General features: G+C 45.9%; 1 protein-coding gene across 3 annotated transcripts in view; it reads right to left on the bottom strand.

Moving 5' to 3' along the window:
• The window catches only part of SCYL1 (SCY1 like pseudokinase 1), an 846426-nt gene that overhangs the window by 730215 nt on the left and 90214 nt on the right, over positions 1-25997 (bottom strand). For all 3 annotated transcript variants that reach the window (XM_069644735.1, XM_069644736.1, XM_069644734.1), the window contains exons 2-3: positions 20580-20720; positions 15507-15629 (exon numbers count right to left, since the gene is read on the bottom strand). In XM_069644735.1, the coding sequence (XP_069500836.1) occupies positions 15507-15629; positions 20580-20720 (264 nt within the window). The remainder of the gene's footprint in view (positions 1-15506; positions 15630-20579; positions 20721-25997) is intronic.

The following is a 25997-nucleotide window of genomic DNA, read 5'->3' as shown; positions in this document are numbered from 1 at the left end:
TCCCAAGGATGTATCCAGAACAGCTCCGATGATTTGGAGTGTCTGAGAAGGTGTCATATGGGGCTTCTTGTAATTGAGGGAGAAGCCCAGGCTGTTAAGGGAGTGGCAGGTGATGTTGAGATGATCCAGGACTTGTTCGGGAGAACGTGCACTGATCAGCCTATCGTCCAGGTAAGGGTAGACGTGAATTCTGCGACTCGCTGCCACCACCGGATCAGTTTGGTGAAAACCCTTGGGCGGAGGTCAGCCTGAATGGCAGAGCTAAAAATTGATAATGACAACCGCGAACCTCAGGTATTTTCTGTGCTTGAGATAGATTGGCACATGAAAATAAGCATCCTGAAGGTCCAATGACACCAACCAATCCTGGAGTTGGAGGGTCTGAAGGATCTGAGAAAGTGTGACCATCTTGAACTTGTCCTTCCTGAGAAACTTGTTCAAGTATCTCAAGTCCAAGATTGGCCTCAGTCCATGGTCCTTCTTGGGTATTAGGAAATAAGGGGAATACCAATCATTGCTCCTTTCTGCTACAGGCACTGGTTCTATAGCGCCTTTCTCTAGCAGGGTTAAAATCTCCTGCACAAGGAGCGGATGCGGAATCCTCAAAGAGTTGTTCCCGGTGGATTGTTCTGAGGTCTCTCCTACGGTTTCCAAGGCCCAAGCATCTGAATTAATATCTTGCCATTCTTCTAGATGCCCAGACAGCCTGTCCCCCCCCCCCAACTGGTGAACTGTGACTCAAGACCTCAGAGGTTTTGAGGCGGCTGATGCAGTGGCAGATGGTAAAAAAGCCCCCGCTTGAACATGCTTTGCACCCCTTCCTCATCCACCACAAGGAAATCTTCTTTGGCCCCATGACTGCCCCTTCCTCACACGCTTCTGAGGAGTAGTAGCAAAAGATCTACCCCTCCAAGGTTGTCCACTAGGTCGACAAGGTGGACGTTGCCTAGTAGCAGCACCTAAAGATTTGGCTGCTGCCTTCGAGGTCTGCAACTTCTCAAGACTCTAGTCAGCCTTGTTGCCAAAAAGGTGACATCCGGTGCAAAACCAGACTTCCGCAACCACGCAAACCTGCGCATAAGGGTGCTGGTAGCTATGGCTCTTCTGATGGTATCAGCAGAATCCAAACCTGACTGAAGAGACTCGCACATGGCTTCTTTGCCGTCTCCAACTATGGCTAAGAACCAGTCTCTTTCATCCCCCTCGGAAATGTGCTCTGCCGCCATGGAAACGCAGGCCCATAGAGTGAATGTACATTTTGCGAGGGCACATGTGGAGTTGGCAGATTTGAGTGCCATACTCCCTGCAGAAAATACCTTCCTTGCCCATCCATCTACTCGTTTGTCTTCCCTATCTGAAGGGATGGTAGGGTAAGCCGCTTGCTTAGATGTTGCAGTTGCTGCCTGCACCACCAGACTCTCTGGAGTGGGGTGTTTCTAAAGGTAGTCTGGGTCACTACTGGAAGAGCGGTACTTCTTGGTCAAGCTCTTATTTACAGTCAGATTGGTTTCCAGGGTTTCCCAGTGTTTTTGCGCCTTGAAACACTTGTGTATAGGTGCGTTCGTCGCCACCCTTTTCTGCAAAGCAACATGAAATGGTAATATGGGATCTGACTGAGGACCCTTATCTAAGATGTCTGTTAGATCATCTTGTTCGAATGGCAATGGAGGTCTACTCCACCCCATGCAGTCCACTACCTTAGACAGGAGTGGTCTGTAGGGTGCATCTGCATGCTCCCCACCCACTATTCTCCCAAACTCCAACTCAGGTGAGGTATCCACCTCACTTGCAGTCTGTAGGTTGTCAGAGGTCCCTCACTCTGCAATAAAACTCTGATTCATTTGGCATACCAAATTGGAGGCCAAATGGAGCCTCTTCATCTGACTGCTTATTCTCTCCATAAATGGAAGAAAGAGACTTAAAATAGTCTTTCCTGGGTAGTGATACATATGTTTGTTCAGGAATGAGGGATTTTTCAAATAATGGGTTTGACGCTGGAAGAGTCGTCTAAACTTTATTCAATGGTGCCGTAGATTTTACTGGGGCGCTTGGCGTCGATAGCGCAGCTGGTAATGATGGTGCAGCTGGCGTTGATGCCTTCGGCGTCAATGTCGACGTCGAGGGTTTGGCTGGCGTCGGAGCTGCTGCCGGCATCAAGGGGTTGATGGCATTGACGACCTCGACTTATGCTTCCGGCTCCACTGATCCTTCTATGAGACTTCATTGGCTCGAGGCCTCCACGTCTCTTGATGCAGATCGGGCCTCGTCCCAGGCTCAAGGGCATGCAGGATTTAGGTTGAGCCCTTTCTTTTACGGCTTCTTTTGAAGGCGCGCTAGGAGCATGGCTTGGCGGCTTATGTTTTTCAAATATTCTGAGCATCTCTGCTCTAAAGGCCTCCCACTCAACCGGGGTGAACTTTTTGGTTGGGCAAGAAACCATCTCGGGGGAAGCTCTCCGAAGACGAAGGCGTCCTACAGTGCCTTCTCCAATGACAAAGAAGAGTGGTGGGAGCCACTCCTCGATCTCGACCACTTGGCCTTCCTCGGAAGAGAGTCGCCTCTAGACTCGTCGGTCAAAAGGTTTCTTGGTCGGGGTAGGAGATTTAGGGATTCGACCTACCTTCTACTTCCCCTTATGTTCCTTCAAGGAATTTCCAGTCAGACTTGCACTTGGAGCAGTCTGGAGGTGTTATGGTCCACCCCGAGGCACCACAAACAGATTTGATGGGGATCGGTCAAAGAAATTTTCGACCCACAATCCCGACACTTTTTGAACCCGGTCATCGGGGTTGTCAGCGTCGATGAGGAAGACATTTAGATTTCTTAAAATAACGAGGTTGTAACAAAAGTGAAGAAGCGTGCCGTATTTCTCAAAGCTAAAGCTGTCACAGAAAAACAGAACTGAAGCCAACAGGCACTGCACGTTCTATATGCCTTCAATGACATCATCCTCGAGACGGAGGCCTTTGAGGGACATCCAGTCGATGCCATCGACGCACAGCGCCCTCTGCCGGAAAGAAAATTACGAAGCAGCTGAAGCTGGATATCATATCAAAGATGAGGAATACGTGGGAGGACACAATCCATTCGAAAGGGCGGCCATGGGTGGTGTGGTCCAAGATCACGCAGGGGCAAGACATGCATGGGATGCTGCAGCATTGTTTGTGGAGTGGCAGCAAAGTGGAGGCCCACCCGAACCCATTCTGGCTCACACTGGGTCTTAGATGTGGGCCGACTTCTGCCTGCCGTCGCCTCCAATTGGCTGATGAGGAGGCAGCCAAATACAATGGGGGCAGCAGACTTCCAGTGAGAGGCAACTCGGCACTAGGACATGGAGGCCATCCTAGAGACGATGCATTTCTGGCCTGAAGATTGGCAAATGGCCACAGAAAGCTACAACCTCTTTAAGTCGCAGCCAAACATGAGCACATTGCAGGAAAAACAAAAGTGATTAAATCCTGATATTATGCACGTGAATTGTGCACTCGCCGCCAGAAAATTCCTTTTTTATTTTTTAATAAAACCCAGCAGAGTGGGAAAGGGCTTACCTTTTTTTCTTTGCTGACAAAAACGCTGCGCCAGCAGCTTTGTGCGATCGGTTGCTGGAGGAGGGAGCAGAGACTTCACCTCTGCTTCTGCTGATAGGAAAGGCTAGGCACAACCTATAAACAGATACCACTCGCTCCCACAGCCAGTACCTCACCTGTAGCAATCTCTCCCACAATCTACTTCAAGCTCTGTTCTACCATCCTTCCTCTGCCTGGTTACTTGATCTGCCTCCTCTCCACCAACCTTACAACCCAACTCCCACCAAGCACTTAATTCCTTCACTTTGTGTAGGGCGTTTTCCTTTATATTCTTACCATCCCTCCTCTCCAGTTACATTGGCTGCAGTGCTCACCTAATTTTAGGGACAAATCTGTACCTGACTTTTTACTTAGAGGCCGCGTTACATAGGTGAAATGCTTCAAAAGCTCTGTTAAGCCCAATCCCTTTTCCCAGCACAGGTCTGCTAAAATGATGTCCTGGCTGCTTGACAATCTGCTTGTCTGATGTACAGTTTCCGTTTCGCAGCTCTCTGTGCGTCTCTCTCGTCAGGTAGTGGGCTGCTGTATGGGTTCCTGAGATTTGTAGTCTTGTAAAGGAAAAGACACACTGGACAGATTTGGGTACGGCTGACATTGGATGATTATTTGAGGTACCATTGACGAGTAACAACATTCATCTGCCCACTGCCTTTCTCCCTCTCCTCTAACCCTTCTGTCCCCTTCCCCCGTCTCCTCTCTCCCCTTACCCCTCTACCCATCCCGCCCCTATGGTCTCCTCTCCCCCTCTACTCCATTAACCCCATCTATACTCCTCCCCTTGCACTTGTATGTATCCCTTTCACTCTCAATCTTAAACACAATTTTTACTCTCACTCACTTATTGTACTATTTCTCGAATCCTCACCTACATCTCCAAAAACCCTAAGGTGGCCAAGCCAACCAGATCAGAAAGTAAGACACAGAACAAGAGGTTGCTCACTCAAGTACGCCACACTGTATAACTGGCCAGGCTTTTAGGGAAGACTAGAAAGTCTGCCAGGAACCTTGATCTAAAGGCTAACAGGAACCAAGTCTTCAAAGGAGAAGATTGAGACTACCCTGCATGGTACTGTAGTCCAGATAATGCTGGTAGCTAGAAAGCACCCAATGACAACTGAAAAGTTTTGCGTCCTTGGAAAATGCCTTGGGTTGGGGTGATGCAACAGGTCTAATCACAAAATCCTAAAGGAGCACTTTATGGTGGGATCACTGGGGCACTCATAACCTCTTTGAGACAGCGATTTGAAGAACACTCTCCTGGGTATGGCTGCCCTGGGAGCTTGTGACTTAAAATAGGAACTGGACTTGAACTCATTGGACTCTGGACCTATTAGAATAGATCCCTCACTGGATTTAGGTTAAGCTTCCCAATTCAACATTTGTATTTCTACAGTTTGCTACTTAGTAACTCGGGCAGCTTGAATCAAAGCATTTCGAGCCTCTGCACGCTCTGAGCTTTCTGGGAACTACATTTCCCAGCATACCAGTAGTTCTAGGCTCAGGATTTATACCTGTTCACAGGCGCCACCACGCCTGGCGCCAACGGGCCCGTTTATGACAGTTCGTGCACGGAGTGGTCGGGCAAGCTGTCATCCCTTGCTTACTGGAGTTGTTCCCGCCGGTGAGTACTGCACTGCGCAATTTCTACCTTCCAGTAAAGGTGCTTGGACTGTTTGCTGCTCTTCAAATTAGGTTTGCACAGTGTTTTACTGCGAGTGATTTATTTGGGTTTACCATCAGGGTTATCTTCTTCCTTGGTTTAAGGTCTCACTTCAATCTCCTGTGTTTCACTTAACTGTTTTAACAATCTAATCTCGTAATCGGTCTTGTGCCGACACGGGCATTATGGAAGTTGTGGAGGCCATAAATGCTGCTAATTTAAAACTCGACACATATAGCGTTTCAGCCTCATGCCAGAAGAGTTACAACTTACTAGATATATCTCCCGTGACTCGCCACGTTCAGATGCAGAGCATCCCAATTACTGCATGTAGTAGCATGCACAGTGCATGCTACTCAAGTCTCCCAGTGTCAGTAGTTGTTCTGACGAGGTTGGTAGGGACAGTGGGGTATCTAGTTCTATTCCCCCTCAGTGTGAGGCTGCAGTGTTACTTCCTATCATTGCCCCCATTATCCCATCCCATGAGGCTGCTTTCAAAGCCCATGTGAAGGGTAGGGTGGCATGTAGCGTAGTAGAGGTCGATAAAATCCCAGACAGTCAGAAGCATAACAGTATTAAGGTTTTGGAGAACAGCTCTTTTGAACCTCCAAGTATGTGTAGGAAGCAAGATGATGAGTGTAGTTATTCTGCTCAAACTATGCATGAAATGTCAAGGAGGGTCACTGAATTTGCCCCGTGGAGGAAAGTTGTCCCATTACACCGACATTTCCAGGTCTGTTAGATCTGATAAACCTTACATAAGTAAAGTATCTAAGAAGCATATTAACTGCATGCTGTTGAATACTAGATCTTTGGTTAGGCATGAAACAGAGGTTGCAGATTTTATTTTGATCTTTGTGCAATCATGGAGTCTTGGCTTCATGACGCAGCCGGACCCGCATGTTCTCTGGCAGACAAGATTGTGTGAATGCCAGAGGAGGGGGCGTTGCTTTAATCTATAATCAATCTCTCAATATTCAAATAATTGATATGCCACATATCCCGGATTGCGAAATACTTTGGGTTAAGTACCAAGTTAACCATAATTCAACTATCAATATTCTAATTGTCTATAGGCCACGTCAAAGCGCTGAGGATTTTGCCACAAACCTCAGTGACTTTATAGTACCGATGTTAAAATCCAATACTAAAACCATGATTGTGGGGGACTTTAACTTTGGTTATTTCAACCTATTGGATGCTCCAGCTATGTTACTAAAATCACTGTTGTCTGGCCTAGGGTTTGAACAACAGATTACTTCCTCTACGCATGAAAAATGGCGAGCCCTGGATTGGGTCCGATCACAAAACATGTGTATTGAGGATGTGTATAACTGTCAATGCCCATGGTCAGATCACCATCTTCTGAATTGGAACTTGACCATCTCTCCTATCGAAAAACACTTGAAGGAAGGGTGCAGGGCATATTTTTTGAAACCTCCGTAAGCTTACCCCCAACAGCCATGGCCCCTTTCTTGGCATCTCTGCCAAATGATTTAACTGGGCTTAATTCAGCAGAATATATCGCAAAACATTGGAATTAGCAGTGGAAAGTTTAGCACCAGAAAAATCGCTCATAACTACGAAACCACCTGACAAAAAATGGTTTATGCCAGAATTGCGACTCCTTAGGAAAAATGTGCAGACAGCATTAACACATTGTGATAAAACCAAGACTGATGCGCATAAACTCATCTATGAGCCAAAGCCTATAAATTGGCCATTGTTTGTGCTAAAAGAACTTACTACGATCTTATCTCTGGAGCAGCATCCAGCACCAAGGAACTCTTTCGGATACTCAAGGAGCTGGAAACTCCTGTATCACCACCTAGTGAGGTGGTGAAGGATGATGCCTGGTGCAATAATATCCAGGAAGCTTTGCTGGATAAACAGGAAAATATCAGGCAGAACAATATTGGCCACCAATTGAAGGGGATAACCATTCCAGAACAATTGGCTCTTAAATCCTTTCCAGGGTTTACTTTTGAGCAGTATTTGTCTGAGATCTTGGGCAAATTGAAACCCACAAATTGTAGGGGTGACATCTGCCAGGCAATTACCATTAAAGCCTGTGCTCCACATTTGATACCTGTGATTACCAACTTAATTAATGCTTCATTCAGTGATAATGTTGTTCCAAAGAATATAAAGCAAGCATGGATTCCCCCACTCATCAAGAAGCCATCTCTTGACCCTGGTATAGTGGGCAACTACCGCCCATTACCAACGTGCCTTATTTGTATCAGAGCACTGAATCTACCTTACTTGAACTTAAGACCAATATAATGCAAACCATTGCCGAGGGCGACACCACAATGCTTATGCTGTTATATCTCTCTGCCACGTTTGATATTGTGGATCACTCTGTGTTGGCAGAGAGACTACGGATATCTGTGGATTTTTCTGAGCCAGTGATGGAATGGGTTAAATCTTTTCTCGCAGATCATGTGGCTAGGGTTTTTAACAACATCCGGGCGGAGGAGTTCTCCTTTTTATATGGGGTTCCACAGGGCTCATGCGTGGCACCCAACCTCTTTAATATTTTTATGATTCTGCTATTTGAACAACTAGACAGACTGGGTGTGGTGTACGCAAATTATGCGAACGATACTCAGTGTCTTGTGCCTCTAACCAGTGATTATGCATAGGATGCCTCTACTCTTGAATCCATCTATCAAATCTTCCAGTGGATGCATGTAAACAAACTAGCCTTAAAGTTCAAAAACTGAACTTTTGATCTTGGGTACAGCAACGCTCTTAAAAAAACTTCCTGCTGATTATACATCCAAATTGCAGATTGTGTGAGTTATACCCAGAATAAGGTAAAGACACTTGGTGTGACCCTGGATCAGGAATTGGCCATGAAAAATCAGGTCAATGCCCTTGAGTCCACCACATGTTATCATCTCAAACTTCTGGCACAGTTACGGCCTTTCCTGTCTTCAGAAAATTGGGCAACAGTGGCGCGCGCCATTATAGGTGCAAAAATGGATTACTGTTCAAGTCTGCTGTTGGGTATTTCCAAGCAGCATTTTACCCGGCTTCAAGTGATCCAAAATAAGGCTGTGCACATTGTGGCAGGGCTTCAAAGGAGAGACCGTGTTACACTAGCCAGGAGAGCTTCACACTGGCTCCCTATTCGTAGCCGGATTATCTATCGTGTGATGTGTATTACGCATAATTGTCTCACATGGCTTGCTCCTAAATATCTGGCCAGCCGCATTTCGTACCTACCGGCACGTAGAGTTCTAAGGTCTAACTCTAGCAGCCTCTTGGAAACACAGAGAGCACACTTTGCCTACGTGGAGCGTAGATCTTTTCCACATGCAGCTCCACGGCTGTGAAACATGCTTCCACTAGACGTGAGGTCATGTACTAATCTGCAACTTTTTAAGAGCTGATTGAAAACACATCTTTTTGAATAATGCCTGCTAATTTTTTCTGACTTTGTACTCTTGTCTTTGAACTCCTCTTCTTCGCGTCTATTATGGCCGGTAAATTTCTGTTTGCATGTTTGTTTGTTCATGTGCTGCGCTACTATGCCTCCGGGCGGTGCCAGAGCAGTACCAATAAAAATAAATAAATAACACTTTCGTCAAGAGAAACATGCCTATTATGTTGTTTAACTCTTCCACTAGGACCTATACGAGTTTCTCACAAAGCCTGAAAGCCTAGTGTGGAAGGAAAATACAAGGTTTTGGGGCCAACTCATCAGGAGTAACCAACGCTTCCAGAAAAGGAGACAGCGAGAGGGAAGAGAGCTAACCTTACAGGACTTGAGTTTGGATATGTATTTTGTGGATATGACAATGCATTACTTACCGTAAAAGCATTTCTGATGGTTGTATCTGCTTAGATTCACATGCTGTGCATAGGTCCGACATCCAGTGGTCACTGCAGAGTATTGCATTTTGTTTTTCGTAGTCGAAAAGGGACATCGACAAGGCGTGTCTGAAATACTATCCCTATAGTGACGTGCGTTGTACCCACAATCCCTCACGCTTCGAGGTCCCTCTGTTTGTATTTTTCTGCCCTGAGGGAGCCTTCTAGACGTGAGTGAGTACAGAAATCTAAGCAGATACAACCATCAGAAATGCTTTTACGCTAAGTAATGCATTCTCTTCTGATGTTTGTTAATCTGCTTAGAATCACATGCTGTGCATAGACTAGCGAGCAGTACCCGGAGTTGGCGGTGGGTTATAAGAAGGAACAGTAGAGAAAAGATGTCTTAATACTGCCTGTCCCACCTGGGAGTCAGATCTCGAGTGTGCATCTAGACAGTAGTGTTTTGTAAAGGTGTGCACAGAACTCCAGGTAGCCGCTTTGCAGATGGACTCAAGGGGAACATTTGCAATGAATGCTATGGACGCCCCCGTGCCTCGAGTAGAGTGTGCTCTTGGCTTAAAGGGCAGTTCTCTCTTAGCAAGAGTATAGCAGAGAGTGATGCATTGAACAATCCATCTAGAAATAGTGGACTTTGAAACTGCATCCCCTTCTCTTCCTGCTGCCACCGAGACGAAGAACTGATTAGTCTTCCTCAGTGGTCTGGTTCTTTCCATGTAGAACATGTCCGCTCTGCGCACATCTAGTGTGTGCAGAGTTTTTTCTCCCAAGTTGGAAGGATTTTGAAAGAACGTTGGCAGTTCTATAGACTGGTTTACGTGGAATTTCGAGATGAATTTCGGAGCAAACCTTGGGTGCGTGCGTAGAACCACCTTATCTCTGTGAACTGTAACGAAGGGGTCTAGAACAGAAAGAGCCTGTAGTTCACTTACTCTCCTGATGGAGGTGATAGCTATTAAAAAAGCAGTCTTAAGAGTGAGGTGTTTAAGAGATGCTTTGTGCATGGGTTCGAATGGTGAGCCCATGAGTCTGGTAAGTACCATGTTAAGGTCCCATGCGGGAGCTGGGTCAGCTATCGGGGGGTGTATTCTCTTTACTCCCTCCATGAAGGCCTTTATAACAGGGATCTTCCACCACAACACCTTGAGTTGGGAAGTGGTGTATGCAGAAAGTGCCGCTAGGTGGACTTTAATGGAATTGAACACTAGACCTGAATCCAATAAGTGGGTCAGGTATAGAACAATATGTGTGGGAGAGCAGTCAATCGGGTTGATGCTTTTTCCTCTGCACCAGATGACAAATCTCTTCCACTTGCTAGAATAGCAGTGGCGAGTGTTAGGTTTTCTGGCTTCCCTGAGGATGTCCATGCATCTCTGCGGGAGCTGTAGATGTCCGAATTCTATGATCTCAGGAGCCAAGCTGCTAAGTTCATGTTCTGGGGGCATGGATGCAGAGTCCTGCCCTTGTCTTGTGACAGCATGTTGTACGGGCAGGGGAGTTTCACTGGGGGAGATAGAGACATCTCCATCAAGTGAGAGAACCATGGCTGTCGGGCCCACATTGGGGCCACCAGTATCATGGTCACTTGTTCCTGGTGCATCTTGTGCACCACCTTGTTGAGAAGGGGAGTCGGGGGGGGAAAAGCGTAAACAAATTTCCCTGACCATTGCATCGACAGACCGTTCCCCCTTGGATTGGTTCTGGGGGTACCTGGAGGCGTAACTTAGGCATTGTGAGTTCTCCAGGGTTGCGAACAGGTCTATTTCTGGGAATCCCCATTGTGTGAAGACGTCGAAGACGATGTCTTCGTGCAGTCGCCATTCGTACTCTTCGGGCAGGGGGAAATCTCTGCTGAATTTGTCTGCCAGCAGATTGAGTTCCCCTGGTACATGTTGTGACAGTAGGAACATGTTTTGTTTGAGAGCCCACTTCCATATATTTTGGGCCAGTTTGGACAGTCCTGGAGAGTGGGTGCCCCCCTGCTTGTTGAATTAGTACATGGCTGTGATGCTGTCTGTAAGGACCAACACAGTCTTGGCTTGTAGGTGTTCCTGGAAGGCTTTTAGCGCCTTGAACACGGCTAGTAGCTCCAGTAGATTTATGTGTTTGGATGCTACGTTCGGAGTCCACACTCCGTGAGCAGTCTGATGGGATAGGTGAGCCCCCCATCCTGTGAGAGATGCGTCTGTGGTTAGAGTGGCTTCCGCCGCGAGTGTGGCAAAGGGTTTCCCTCTTTCCAGGTTTTCCTTTGTCCACCACCGTAGCGAGAGAACCAAGGCCTGCGAGACCACCACTAGATCGTCCCATAGTCCGCTGGCGCGCGTGAGGTACCAAATAAATACACGACGCCATCATGCCTAGCAAGCGCATTGCTTTGCGTACCGTCACCTCTCGACCGGTCACATATTAAGGGATCTGAAACAGCATGTTTTGGACCCTCTCGTTGGAGGGGAAGACGAGGCCGTCCTTTGTTTGAATTAGAGCCCCTAGGAATTGTTTGATTTAGCTGGGGGTCTAGGCTGGACTTCTTTTCGTTGATGGAGAAGCCCAACTGGAACAAAAGGTCTACAGTCTTTTGGGTATTGGAGAAGCATGTTTCGTAAGAATCCCCTGTTATGAGCCAGTCGTCGAGGTAAGGGTAAACTGGGATGGACAACCTGCGCAGGTGGGCCGCTGCCACTGCCAGTACCTTCGTGAATACCCTTGGTGCTGATGCTGTGCCGAAGGGTAGCACTCTGAACTGGTAGTGTTTGCCCTCTATCATGAACCTGAGGTATCTTCTGTGCGCTGGCAACATTAAGATATGAAAGTATGCATCTTTCATGTCCAATGTTGTCATGTAATCTCCCTGTGATAGCAGTGGGATCACTTCCTGTAAGGTCACCATACGAAACTTCTGGGGTTTGATAAACTTGTTCGCTGGGCGCAGATCTAATACAGGGCGCATGGTTAGATCCTTTTTGGGTACAAGGAAGTACACTGAATAAATACCTTCCGTTACCTGAGATAGAGGCACGACCTCTATGGCTCCTTTTTCCAGCAGTTGTTGTACTTCTTGGAGAAGGATGGCAAGGTGTTCCGGTGTCATGCGTCGTCCCCTCGGGGGTCTGTATGTTGGGGAACTGTTGAATCCGATGCAGTATCCGTGGGCTACGGTGGAAAGTACCCAGCGGTCTGACGTTATTCCCTCCCATGCTGGAAGAAAGGATGTTATCCGGCCCCCGACCGGTGTTGCATGGGAGGGGACGCGAATCTTCGCGTCACTTGGTGTTGTTGGGGGCTTGGGAGCCTCTGGGGGTGGACCCCCTACCTCTCCCTTTGCCCCGGCGCTGGCCTCTTTGGCTGTACTGCCCACTATTGGTCTGGTAATTGGTGGCAGGGTACTGTTGCTGCTGATTCTGCTGTTGGCGTTGGCCACGAAAAAAGCGTTTGTTGCCATAGCCGCGTCTGGTAGTGGGCTTAGAGATCTGGTCAAGAATTTTGATAGTATCGAACTCTTTTTTAGCCATCTCCAGAGCCTCATCCACCGCTTTCCCGAAGAGGTTTGAGTCTTCAACAGGTTTATTTATTAAAGACGCCTGTGTCTCCGGTTTGAACCCTGAGTTGCGCAGCCATACATGGCGTTTTAGGAGTATTCCCTGAACCAGGGAACGTCCCGCTGTCTCTACAGCATCCAGAGAGTTCTTTACAATACTCTGGTTGACCTGGGTTCCTTCGCCAATAGTTGATAGCAGGCGTGTACGTAGTGGTTCCGGCGCTTCTTCGGCGTCTTTGCGCAGTTTGGCCCACTGCGCGTCCGCATAGCTAGTTAGCAAAGAATTGTTGTTCGCAATTCTTGCCGAAAAGGCAGCCGAGGATGTGACTCTCTTTGCAAGGGCATATAACCTCTTGCCCTCCTTGTCAGGTGGTGCCTCGCTGGTGGACAGCGGCACCCCTGCCCTCTTCCTTGTATTAGTTACTACAAGGGAATCCAGAATGGAATGTCCCCTGATGTACAGCGGGTCTGAGGGTGAAGGAGTGAAAAGTTTTTCAATTCTTGGATTAACTCCTCTGATTAGTGCGGGTGTGGATAGCGAAGGGATGATTCTTCTCTTCACTGAAGCGAGGAGGGAAATGGTCTGGCTGACCGGGGGTTTCTCCTTAATTACTCTTTCCACAAAGACTATTTCAGGAGAGATCTCCCCAGTGTCCAGTTCGAAATGTGCTGCTGCTCTGCGCAACAGGGCATTGAATGTGGGCTGATCGTCAATGGGAGACGTGTTTCTAACAGGTGAATTATCAGTTGGATTTAGGTTCAGGACATCAGTGTCCGAATATACTGATGGGGATTGCCAGGGATGAGAAGGTCCTTCTTCTGGATTTTCTCCGAAGCCTTCTCCTACCATGTCTGGGCTGTCTTCCAGACCTTCATCCTGGTTCTGTCCCTCTTCATCGTCCACAAATTCATCCTCCTCCTCCAAGTATTGTTCCTCACCAGTGAGGTCATACACATTATGGAAGTTTGAGGCTGTGTCCTGCTGGGGATTGACTAGTCTCGGATATTTGGCCCTGGGGTCCCCCTGAGGCCCTTCTCTTGTTCTCTTGGGAGTGGGAGGGTTCTGGGTCTTCATAAACCTCTCCATTCTCTCCATGCAGAGATGGAGCCTTTCCATGGTTTCATGGGGTACCCCTGAGCGGTCTAGCGGGGGAAAATTAGTGTCATCTAGCTGAAAACGGCTCGACCTCTCCCATAACGTCGAGGAAAGTGTCCCGTCGCCTTCCGAAAAGCCTTCCGGTGTGCTGGGGGTCCCCCCGACTGAAGGGGGTAGTCCCTGTCTTTCTTCGGGCTTTTTCGGCGTGTCTTTCGACCTCTGCGTAGCGCTCAACGTGTCTTTCGGCGTACGCTTCTGGGCGTCGGCTACAACGATCCTCGCCAAGCTCTCTGCGACTCGTTTGTCAGCGGAGGGCTGTGGTTTCGACGTTACGGGTGTCGATCGTTCTACGGCGGCGTGCGCTCTCTGCTGGTGCGCGCCGGCCGATGGTTTGGGGGCGGCGCCCTTATTTGCCGAAAGCCCAGTCGCTGGTCGCGGCTGCGGTTGCGAGAGGGGCTTCGAACCTGAACGGTCCGAGGAGGCCGCCGGTGGAACCTGCGTCTCCTTGGGCGCTGATGCTTTCTTAGTCTTCGACGAAGAAGAGCCATGGGTTGTGTGCTTATGTGTGGTATCGTGTGCGTCAGTGTCGCCGGGGTGTTCATCCCCATAAGCAGGGCATGAGCCGAGCCCGTCGGGGCCGGGGACAGACGACGAAGAGCGCGAGCGCTCTTTAGAGGGGTCTACGACTTCCGTAGCGGAGGTCGTGTTATCACGTTCCTCGTCACTGTCGGTGGTAGCAGCGGCGGGTGAAGAATCGGCCTTCGACATAGCATAGGCCGCCCACCTCTTGACCCTACGGTCTTTAGAGTCTTTGGCTTAAGAAGCCGACAAGCCGTGCAACCCTCCTCTTTGTGATCGAGGGGCAAGCAGCGGTTACACCGTGAATGCTTGTCCTTCCAAGTAAACTTGCTCTTGCAAAGCGGGCAAAACCTAAAGGGTGTCCTCTCCATAGCCGAGGCAATAAATCGTGATAACGACCCCAAGGGAAAGGAAGGGGAAAAGGAAAGGCATTCTCAGAAAAGAACCAGAGATGTCCCACGACCCCACTCTCCCTACTGTATTTGGCCTGCGAGGCCAGGCCACGTGTTCGGCAGCGCCGAAGGATCTCCTCCGCTCGTCCCCTCCGTCGAAGATCTTGCTCGGCGGAGACAGCTTCACAACTGCGTCAAGGGAGGGATCAATATGTTATATATTAAATAGGAAAACGACCAAAGGTCGAGGAGATGGAATCTGCAATATCTCTCGAGGAGCTCCGCGTAAAGGCGACCAGTAGCTGGGCGGAAAAAAACAATCTGAGGGACCTCGACGCGTGAGGGATTGTGGGTACAACGCACGTCACTATAGGGATAGTATTTCAGACCCGCCTTGTCGACGTCCCTTTTCGACTACGAAAAACAAAATGCAATACTCCGCAGTGACCACTGGATGTCGGACCTATGCACAGCATGTGATTCTAAGCAGATTAACAAACATCAGAAATATAATTACTGTCAAGCAGGCTTGTTTCTTTTCATGTTTTAGCCCATCCTTACCTGCTAACCACAAAGCCCATTAGTTAATTCATAATGAAACTGCTTAAACTTCCTTTATTTTGCGAGTTCATCCCTTCTCGTGACATGCCAAAATTGCCACAGAAACCAAGCAGACTGGGAGACTAAAGGTCCATGTCTTTTGGTTACCTATCACAGTCAAACACGCGTGTGTGCGCACATGTATGTGTGCGCGCCCTCAAACACACAAAGCATTTCACTGTATTTGCAAACGCAACCATCAAAGAAGTCTTACCACAATCTGGTGGAGCCCCCACGAGATTTCCAGCTCGTTCAACCCGCCGGCTTCTGCCTTGGTCTTCAAATAGGTGCTCAGTGGAGTGACCGGCTCTGTCACAATATAGAGGCATTTGTCAGTCTGCCAAAAAAAAAAAAAAAAAAAGCAGTCAACACCTTGGAAGCCGGTGGCACACAATCACTGATGGAACAGGAGCAGCTTTGCTTTGATGCAACAACATGTTGCTCTAGTCATTTAAGCCCTGTCAGTTGTGGGAAGGAGAGGGATGGAATTCTGCTTGGAAAACCTACCATCTCAGCCTACCAATGCTAAATAACAATACTAGCATCAGACAACAGGAGGTCAGAAGTTAAAGTACAATTCAGTGACAGACTCATTTGGTTTTCGTTACTTTGCTACAAAGAAAATTCCATAGTGAGGCAGTCACTACTCTATATATCAGTTCATTGGCTAGAGAAAGGCTTGGGAGCTACTGCCAGAGAGGACTCAAATGGTGCATAACACAAATCCTTCAATGTGCTCAAATGTCAATTATCCTGCTGATGGTATTTTGGTATAGAATACTGAAAAACACCACACTATGCAATCGGCACTAGATATAGCCTTGCAAACAAGCCATCATGAGCAGGTGGTTTCAAAAGGAAGTAATCACACATTTCATGAACAGTGGGTGATTATATAAATGTGCGGGTTACTCTATGATCCCAGTTGTCCTGCACCACTTGAGAAAAGTCAAATTACCTGGGGACTCGTCAGTTAGATGGAGAAGACAATAACAATGGTCTGTCTGGGTTTATTTTTAGAAACACTTTTCAAACAAAAATCTTTAGTATCATGTTTACTTTCAGAAAACATTGAAGAATAAACGGGTGGTTTAAAGTAAAGTCAAACAGTAAGAACAGCATTAACAAACACTAACTAAAATAGTAAATGGGAAAGGAACAACAACCCTTGAGGCAGCACACACCATGTTCTCTAATATTACACCTTGGTGTGAACAAACAATGAAGGCACTAACTATGCAATTCAGAAATTGAGTAGTGCCAGAGCAGCCCACTTTAACAGACAAGTATTCTTTTTTGTAGGCTTGCATATGGTCTACAATCAGGCCTTCGATAGCAAATAAATTGAACATAGTTAAGCTTTTCATAGATAGGCATGTCCCAAAATCTACGAAGCCATGAATGTAAATCCTATACTTGCCGAGATCACGAATGCGAAGCAATCACCACTCTTGCTAACAAAAATACCTTGGTGTCTAAGGTGCTACCTTTCTGAGAAGATGGGTAGTCCTTTCCTGCAACAATCTCTAAAAAGAAACAGCCAAGGTGATTTTGTTAGTACAAGCCCTGTGATCTGATTTACTGTGCCAACCATTGCATTCCAGAATCTTCCTAGTTTGGGGGCAGTTCAACTATATATGCAAGTATTTCCATCACTCCAAATCCTCTCCAAAACAGACCCGGTTTGTCTCCTGAAAATGTTTTGTGAGATCCAGGGTGAGGTACCAGGGGGATAATGTTTTTCATACTCAGCTGAGCATAACGCACACTGAGGGAATCCCTCTTAGAATGTTCCCAAACTTTCTTCCATACCACACCGTCACATTTTTTCTGGAAAATAGAATAAGGACATTAACAACTTACATATTTTGAAGAGCAAATCTTTCGATTCCTGGGAGAAGACAAACTTTTCAAAAGAAATCAATTGTCCTATAGCCTTTTCCCTAAGCTTTGAACTCAAGAACAACAACAGAATTGGAAGTAACGCACGCGTTCCAACTCCCCCATCTGAAAAGTATTCAATGGACCGGATCTTCCTATTGAAAACCTGGGCTGGGCAATTAATTTAAGCCTCTTCTTTCCCAAGCCTTAAAGCTGTCATGGTGTAATGTATAGAAGTGGCAGCACCAGAGAAAGAAGTCAGGGCTACCCTGTGTGTGACTTAGTCCCCAGTTCTGAAATTAGTAAATGTTATGGGGAGCTCATACGTAGCCAATGGCATTTCCAATCTAAAATGCCAAATCATACAGCACAACTATCTGTCTACTACAAGGATGGTTTGAGCCAATCACTCAGGACTCAATTGTGCATCTGGTTAAAAGTTCATAATACTAGGGCAACCCAAGCACCTTTCTCTAGATCATTACAACATTTTCTGAGCTATTCTGTGGAGTGAATGAACCTTTCCATATGAAGGAAACTAGCTTTTTGTAGATGAAGCAAGGAACCAATTGGCACTACTTGAAACAAACAGAGGGAGTAGAAGGACTAACATTTTTACTGAGGCTATCCTGCCGTATCAAGAGGTTGCTAGATTCTGCCAGGATTTAAAGTGTTCCCTAATCTGGAGAAAAGCAAGGTTACGTGGCTGCATGTCAGTCTGATGGTCCACTCGTGATATACAAGCCTAAATAAATCAATTCTATCTGCTCAGTGCAAGGTAGAAGATATATGCCAATTGTTCCTTCCAAGAAACAGGGTGTCTTATATTAAAATGTTTTATCTACTATAGGTTGGTTTTCAAACCAGCTACCACCCAGTAATCCTCTAGGAGCTTAAGCAGAATCGCCACCAGGGTAAGAGCTTTAGACAAAGTTAAAAGAAGATCATCCTCAAGGAGCCTTATTTTGGCATCTGTGCTCTAAAAGTTATGGGTGGTCAGAACTGCATATAGTGGGGTCAAAGCCTGGCTTTGGTAACACGGATTCAAACTTCCCCCACTGAAAGCACAATGGCTTTTTTTGTCATACGTCAGTTGAAAAATCTATGCAATGGACACAAGAGAAGGTGGAAGAAAGTCTTACAAAACTGAGCAGGGAACCCATTAGGGCTGGGTGCTTTAGCAGATTTCAAAGCCAAGACAGCACCTTCTTTAATGTCTTCCCGTAAAGGTCCCCCTGTCATTTGGGGACAGTGATTGCAAATCACTTTTGGCCAGGAAGTCCCACCCCATAAATAGTTCCAGCCGTGTACAAGGTGAATTTGTCATTTCTAATCTGGGACAATTTCGCAGATTCTATATACGCTTTTGTCCTATCTGAATTTTGGCAATGTTTTTATAGAAGTAGAAGTTATTTTTGCTTTCAATTTACATGCCAGAAGCTTACTGCCTTTATTGGCTCATTCAAAGCATCTCAGAGTGCCCCAAGGTAAAGCATATTCAGCCCCTTTTCAGCTGAACAAATTCAGCTGGTTCCTAGCCGACTGCAACACCTTCTGTGACCCTGTTTCTCTATTTTGCATTACTCCAGATCAGAGTACCCCAGAGAGTTTTTTCAATTGTGGTGGAACTCAATATCAAAGTGTAGCTGGTTTTTGAATGAGCATGAGCCTCTTGGAGGAATTAATGACCCCGCCCACTCCAACAGTAAATAGGTCTGTAGAAGTGATTCATTCAGCTTCCAAGTTCTATGGCATTTCTCCTCCAGTTCTAAATCGAGAGTGGCAAAGACAGTGGTCAGATCAAGCGATGTCACCTATTTAGGAGTCTATGAGATAATCTAGACTCCAAGCAGAATGCAATCTATTACAGTGAATAATCTATTTGTATGTGAGAAAAAGGTATAGAGTCTCATTGCAAGTTTAGTGGTTTCTCAGCGGTAAATCCGCCAAGATACCACCAAACGGATTTATCGTTACCACCACTCGGTCCCGCGGAATTGCAGCCGGGTTACAAGTGGTGGTAGGCGGTGTTAAGCTCCCACTTATTGGAGTCTATAGAACTCCATGGGGATTTTCAGTGGAATTACCACCCGTGGTAATTCTGCCAATTATGCTTTTTTTGGCTATAAAGCAGAGGAATTACCCCCAGCCTTCTGCTGTAGGTTTTTCCTCCACCTTATCCCAAAACCCGTAGTTCGGCAGGTGGTAATTCGGCAGTAATGCAGTGGTAACCCAGTTACCACTGCATTAACACCATTTTTGTCCACACCGCCAAACTAGTTATGAGGCCTACAGTCTTGCTTGCGGGTGTTGCACCCTCTATATCTACGAGGCCAGATTCTTTGCAGAGCTGTAATGTTTTCTTAGGGGCCCGATCGGACTCTCGAGTACTCCCCCCTAGACTCATCTAGTTGGACAATAAAAGCCACCTTGAAAGCCCTTTCTAAAATCAAAGATGCCTCTGCACAATCCACCAATCATGCAGATGGTTTGGTAAAATAATGGCAAAAAAGAATTCTGGCATTTTTGTCTGCTAGCTTCTTTTCAATGTCAAATTGCATACATACCTTGGCCTCTCTTTTTCTTGCAAATGCAAACATCGCTTGCTTTGTAAACTAGCCATGCCTTTACCAAGTAGAGGAGTATCCTGTATGTAAGCAATATGTACTTTGGCTCTGAGAAAATGAAGGTAGGCGGGATGCTTGTGAGACTTGATTAGGATCCGAACATTACATGACGCTACTCTGAATGGGGGAAAGCCAAGATGAAAACTCCAAAGAGTGCCAGACCTCTACAATCCCGAACCGTGTATGAAGCAAACACCAGCATAGTTTTGGTGGAAAGAGAACATTGGTTATCACATAATCAAAACCCAGACCACAATAATCAATACACAAAACAGGATTTCCATAATAAAAAGTAAAACTCCATAGATTTCCCTCTCTTTTCTGGAAACAGATCTGGGCAAAGACATTCCTAAAGTGAAATATACAGAAGGTATACAAGACATGCCAGCTATCAATGTTACAGGCTTTAACATAGGATGCAGAGCCCGACTATCGGGCCACTAGAAAAGTCTGAACAATGAGACGGATGTGTGCAGGGGGACAAGCTATTTTCACAGATTTGCTCCTTGTCTGCAAAGTCCTTGAGGGTTGTGTTCCAGTCAAACGTAACATGCCTAAACCTTTGATATGCCCATGAACCAGTATTTTTCACCTCTATACAGCTCATGCTCTAAACCGGTAATAAGAGTTATCCTTTATGAAAAATATTAACTTCATGCAGTTTCATTCTTCCCTACTACTGCCCCAAGCAGTCATTTTATACTGTGATCTAATCCATGTCATCGCTACCCACAATAATGTGCCCAACTGAAACCTCAAAAGAAAAGCATGAAGTCTACCTCTAGCCCGTCAATGTAAGACAAAATGTTAGGATGTCGAAGAGTCTTCAGCCGTTTGAATGCAGTCTTGGCGACTTGGGTTTGCTCGTCTGAGTTGGGTTTTACTTCATAAGTAAATACAGATACCGGATCCCCTGTTGTCTGTGAAAATAATGTAAAACGAAAGAAAAATAGAATTAGATTTGAGATACATATAGTAGTAGTACAAAACTTTATTTCGGCACATGGCCTTAAATGTAGACAATAAAAACAATAATCACAAACAAAATCCAGAGTTAAGATAAAAACATGCACAATATAACAAGCTAAATTTTGCAAGGAAACAACCTACCTACAACAGACCATGGTCATACTTGTTACAAAGTAACAAGACACATAGTTAGACATGTCTAGATTGTAAAGAGTGCACACAGTCACTTTGGGGAGTTTATTCATACTTTGGAAGTTCCCGGAGAATGATCTAGATGTCGTTCGTGCTACTTAATATAATTTGATACAACTGACGTGTAAAGCTGCTGTTCAAAGATCCTACCAAGCAAACAGTTGTCGACATCCAACAGCAGTGTTGCAGTTCTCTAATTTTTCTCTTGCCTAGTACGCCGAAGTACTCTTATTCTAACTCAGGATTACCACCGAATGATTTTCAGGTTTTATGCACAAGTGGAATAGAAACACTAGACTACTGCAGGTTCGGCTGCAGTCTGGATTCTTATATTAAAAACATGCGGATGCCCCTCATCTCCCACACTGTGCACCCTGCCTCACTTAATTGCAATACACTGCTCGCTTTTTGTTTCTTCCAACACAATTTCAGATAGATCATGCTTTGTCTGTATTAATTTTAAAGATGGAAATATTGCCACCCCTACATCTTTTTGGAATGCACCTTCAAACGATTTTCATTTTTTTCAAGTTGATCGGTTTTCATCACAGAAGGTATAAAAATAAACAAGTGTGAAATAATAAACATGTTAAGAATTGAGCAGTGTATTACAATTGACTGAAAAAATTAAAATGTGCCCGGAATAGGAGCCCAGGTTTATCTAGCCATTGTATTATAAGCAAGTCATCTATGTAGCATAGCTATACCCCAGGAATGAACAATTATTTAAAGGTTACTCACTGTAGCGACCACTGTACTAGTCCATAGTCCCCCTTCCTCCATGAGAGTTCCCACTCAAGGAGATGGGACTGGAGCATTTTACGGTGCAAAGCAAAAAATACTTTCACTTTAATTGGCCACATATACACGCACAAGTGCCCACACACCAGCAAGCGCCACCCCCAGTCTTGCCCACCAGTTCTCTTCCATCTCTAGGTTGTAACCAACTCATGTCTAGTTTATGTGGGAGGACTGATGGAGAAATAGGCACTATGGTCTAGGAGTACAGCAGTCATTAAGTTGAGAATCTTTAACTTTAACTTAATCCTACATCCTGCCCTCCACCCCTTACTCCATACTGAAGGGCGATTAACCAACATTTGCACACTGATGGGGAAGACTTGCCACTAACCAAAAATGGTCTGCAGAACTGCATGGCCTGAATCTATCATCAGCATGCGAGCTGAAGTCAAAGCAGTAATGCACGCAGAGAGCAAACGATGAGGGCCAAGTAGCGGCCTTTGAAATAGCCTTGCATGGAACATACCTCTCATAGTGATATGCGACTCTTTGAGAGTAAGAAATGGCCTGCCAATTGTATGCTTAGAATGGAGGTGCCAATTGACTTTTTTTCTGGCTGGTTTGACACATTCTGGGAATTCATCACTTCTCCCTCAGAGGAAGCCACCCCTATGAGGTTAGGGAGGTGAGCCTTCTCTTCACAACACCACTTCCTGCTGTGCGCACTCTGCAATGTCACACGCCTTCACTTCTCGTGTCAGCAACAGCTGGTGCTCCTCGTTCTGCAGCAATCCGGACCGCTTCTGCTACTCCTCCCGCATCTTTCTCCAGCTGCAACTCATTCCTCAGTTTAAATATCTACACCTGTGTCTTGCTCTACAACAACTAGACCGCACATTCTGGTCAATAGCACTTTTGATCCTTACTAACTCTGAGCCCTTCTTCCTCGTCCCAGTACCACAGGCATTATGGATCCAGAAGTCCATAGTGGTTTCAATCCTTTGATATGTAGTTAGTTTTGATCACTTTGTGAACTGAGAGTTGGCAGGGGATATTATGAAAAAGGTTTGTGATTTAACATTGGAGTGAGGACCTCTACCTAAGGCACAATTATGACAATTAGAGGATGTCCTATTTAATTCCTGAACTCCCAAGGTACCAACCTTATTACATTTAGATGAAATTTCATAGCCTGCTCTTTGGGTAGTTTCATGGGAGGGGCTTGTGGAGAAGGAGCTAAGTACCCCCACCTCAATCACCTCGCCCATCTTGCCTATATCTTGGGAACCAGAGAGTGAGACATGTGCAGTACCAGTGAAAATACCGATATTGAAGAGAATCCTGGAAGCAAGGTTCCCATTGAGAAAACCATACCTGCATATAAGACAGTATGATGGCCATTTGAATGAAATCCTGGAAGAAGCAGAGCCAATGAATGACGAAGACGAATGGTGACGTCATACAGAGTCGAGCTGACGTACATGAAAGAGATGCAGAGACTAGAGCATGCAGATATTCGATAAGGCATCATGAAAGTATCAAAGATAAGTGACATCTTGGGATCAAGATGAAGCAACTTATGCTACAGAATTGATGAAGATGTGAAGCTGTTTTACATGTGTACGGATGCAAGGAAACGCAAGCAGACAAAGTATTCTTGAGGCTAGCTAAGTAGTGAATAGATTGTATGTACACACACACACACACACACACACACACACACACACACACACACACACACACACACACACACACACACACACACACACACACACACACACACACACACACACACTTTCCACTACGTGTTATAGCAGAGCTGGGTTGAAGAAGGAAGGCCTTGTTTCCAGTGTGGCACAGTTAGAAAACAAGTGAATCACAAAGTGAATCTCACAAAGGCGAGAATGGATGAGCCAAGAAGCTAAGGTCTTATCAGGCTGGAGTGAGCAGACATTGGATACAAATCGTGTGAAAGAACTAAGCTCCTATTCAGGAGGTATGAACAAAACAAGAAAGTCGTCAGAGGTCTATTAGAAAATAGTATTTTTAATACACAAGAGGCTCAATTTTGTGGTCTTCAGTCACGTGGAGGGGTGAAGTTGGATGAACATGATGGTCACACCTACGCATGAGAGCAGAGAGTGCCTTCACTCCCCTAAATTCTCCAGAGCAAAGAACACTCCCAAGGATAAGTTCAAAGCCCAAATTGACAGCAGACCACTGAGGTGATGATGGATGAATATGCTATTTGATGGGAAACTATGGTCAAAGACTAGCTCACCAGCACCTGAAAGCCCAGTCTGCGTGCTGCTAGATGTAGGTGGAAAAGTACTGACGGAGGTTAGAGTGCTAACCAAATGGTACAGGATCGCATGATTAAGGGTCATATAGTTTGTGTAGCCAATGGGACGTCGTTTATTTAGTGACGTTCTTAGTGACCTGTTTTAGGGGAGGGCTTTGTTGCCCCACATGATGTCAAGAGACAACTCACTTTCTCTCACTGCCTTAGACGAGTATGGATCATATACTTAGATATTCCCTTAGACCCCATCACACTTGCCATTAGGTTTTTGTAGTTTGCCACGTAGGATGACGTTAGTAATACATAGGTCGACGTCACCTATGACGATTTTTTGCTATAAAAGAATGTTTTTTTTCAAGATGCATTGAGAGTTCTTACGCTGAGACGTCCGTTGTACTCCCGGTTTTAGATAATTGATATTAAAAGTTATCCTTTTGCCAACTACCCGAGTCGTTTCGATTATTGATGTTTGAGTAACTTCTGCATCCCCATCCATCTCAAGGGTATTGCTACCTCATCTAAAAAGGGCTGGAAGACCCTAGTTCACGTGGTAGCATAGAGAGGATGGTTAGATATCCATCCAGATAAGTAAGCTTTGGCGTCCCGGAAATATCGCACAACCTCTGCCATTCAGCTGAAAGGACGTGAAGCTCCCTGTAGATAGCAGATATTAGTGTAACGCAAGTCTTGTACAAGGTAGATTAGACGGGTCCCTTGTTTTTAGGCAGAAACCCCTCCTGGTGTCTACAGGAAGCTGAACGGACAAAGTTGAAGAGGCTACTGAGGAGGTGTACGATCCCGAGAGTCAGAAGTTGAAAAAACGAATGGTGGCAAAACTGTGAATGGGCAGTGGGTGAAGAAAGTGATAAGGGGGAAAACGAGTAATGGAGGGAGGTTGGGATAAAGTAACTTGAGAATGAGGAGTGTTGAATATGGAGTCAAATTGACTTGAGGCGAGGCCACGATGAACAGTACGCCCTAGGTTACCTGTGTTTTAAAGAACGGAAAAGAAGGAATGGCACCTAGAGCCCCATTTACGGGTGACGTAGGAGACGTACTTGTTTAAAGACAGTTTGAAGAGGTCGGTTCACATCCCATCTGGATATTTTTAGAGGGTAGGAGAGTCTTACAGAGAAGACGGAGATATATGTAGCCAGCCAAGTATGTCTGTTTGTCTGTCTGTTTTATGTGAATTGTATGTGGTGAAAAAACAATAGAGGAATTGATAAACTAGCAAAAGAAAATACGAGAATCGCAAATTATTTATTTGTTGGTATTGAACTGATGGTGTTTAGTGAATACATAGATTAAGGTAAAAAACTTGATATAAAGGGTTTGGAGCCTACAACGATTGGTGCACGCGCAAAGTGTGTTTTTCTGAAACGTACTTTACAATTTTGCAAAGTGTAAAGGTGAGTATTGACAGTCAAGAGTGGGTTAAGGGTACCGCAGACAAAATGTTCATGCCATGGCCACAAGGGGGATCACTATTGAAGGCAGTTCTACAGCATAAGACGACATATTTGCATGTTGCATATACGAGGGGGGTGGCGGGAGTTAGAAAAGCGACTAGCGAGCTTAGAGCTCTGGAAGATGTGCCAGGAGGAAAGAGAGGAGCCACCTCCTGTACTGTGCTGGATACTTAAAGTAAGCAGAGAGGGGGGTGAGGAGCCTTCTGCTCCACCCGCCATGCCTGAAGCAGACGGCGATAGTAAGGAAGATGACGGGCTGTACCCAATAAGGGAGCTCAAGGCAGCAAAGGGGTATAGTAACCCGGCATATGAGTCGCCTGCGCAAAGCAGCGACAAGGGCCCAGAGAAAAATACTAAGAGATGTAATCTCTAAAGGTCCCAAGGGGCAAGGAGAGACGCGATAAAGAGAGAAGTGAACAATCAAGTACATCTCTAGATATAGGACATGAAATGAAGAGGTGGAAAGGAGAGAAGGATAAAACTGATGAATTAGCACTTATACAGAACGAATGGATGGGGGT

This window comes from Ambystoma mexicanum, chromosome 2p (assembly GCF_040938575.1).
Source record: "Ambystoma mexicanum isolate Mex_15411 chromosome 2p, UKY_AmexF1_1, whole genome shotgun sequence".
NCBI lineage: Eukaryota > Metazoa > Chordata > Amphibia > Caudata > Ambystomatidae > Ambystoma > Ambystoma mexicanum.
The sequence above is the reverse complement of the archived record's forward strand: the minus strand, read 5'-3'. Positions and strand labels throughout refer to the sequence as shown.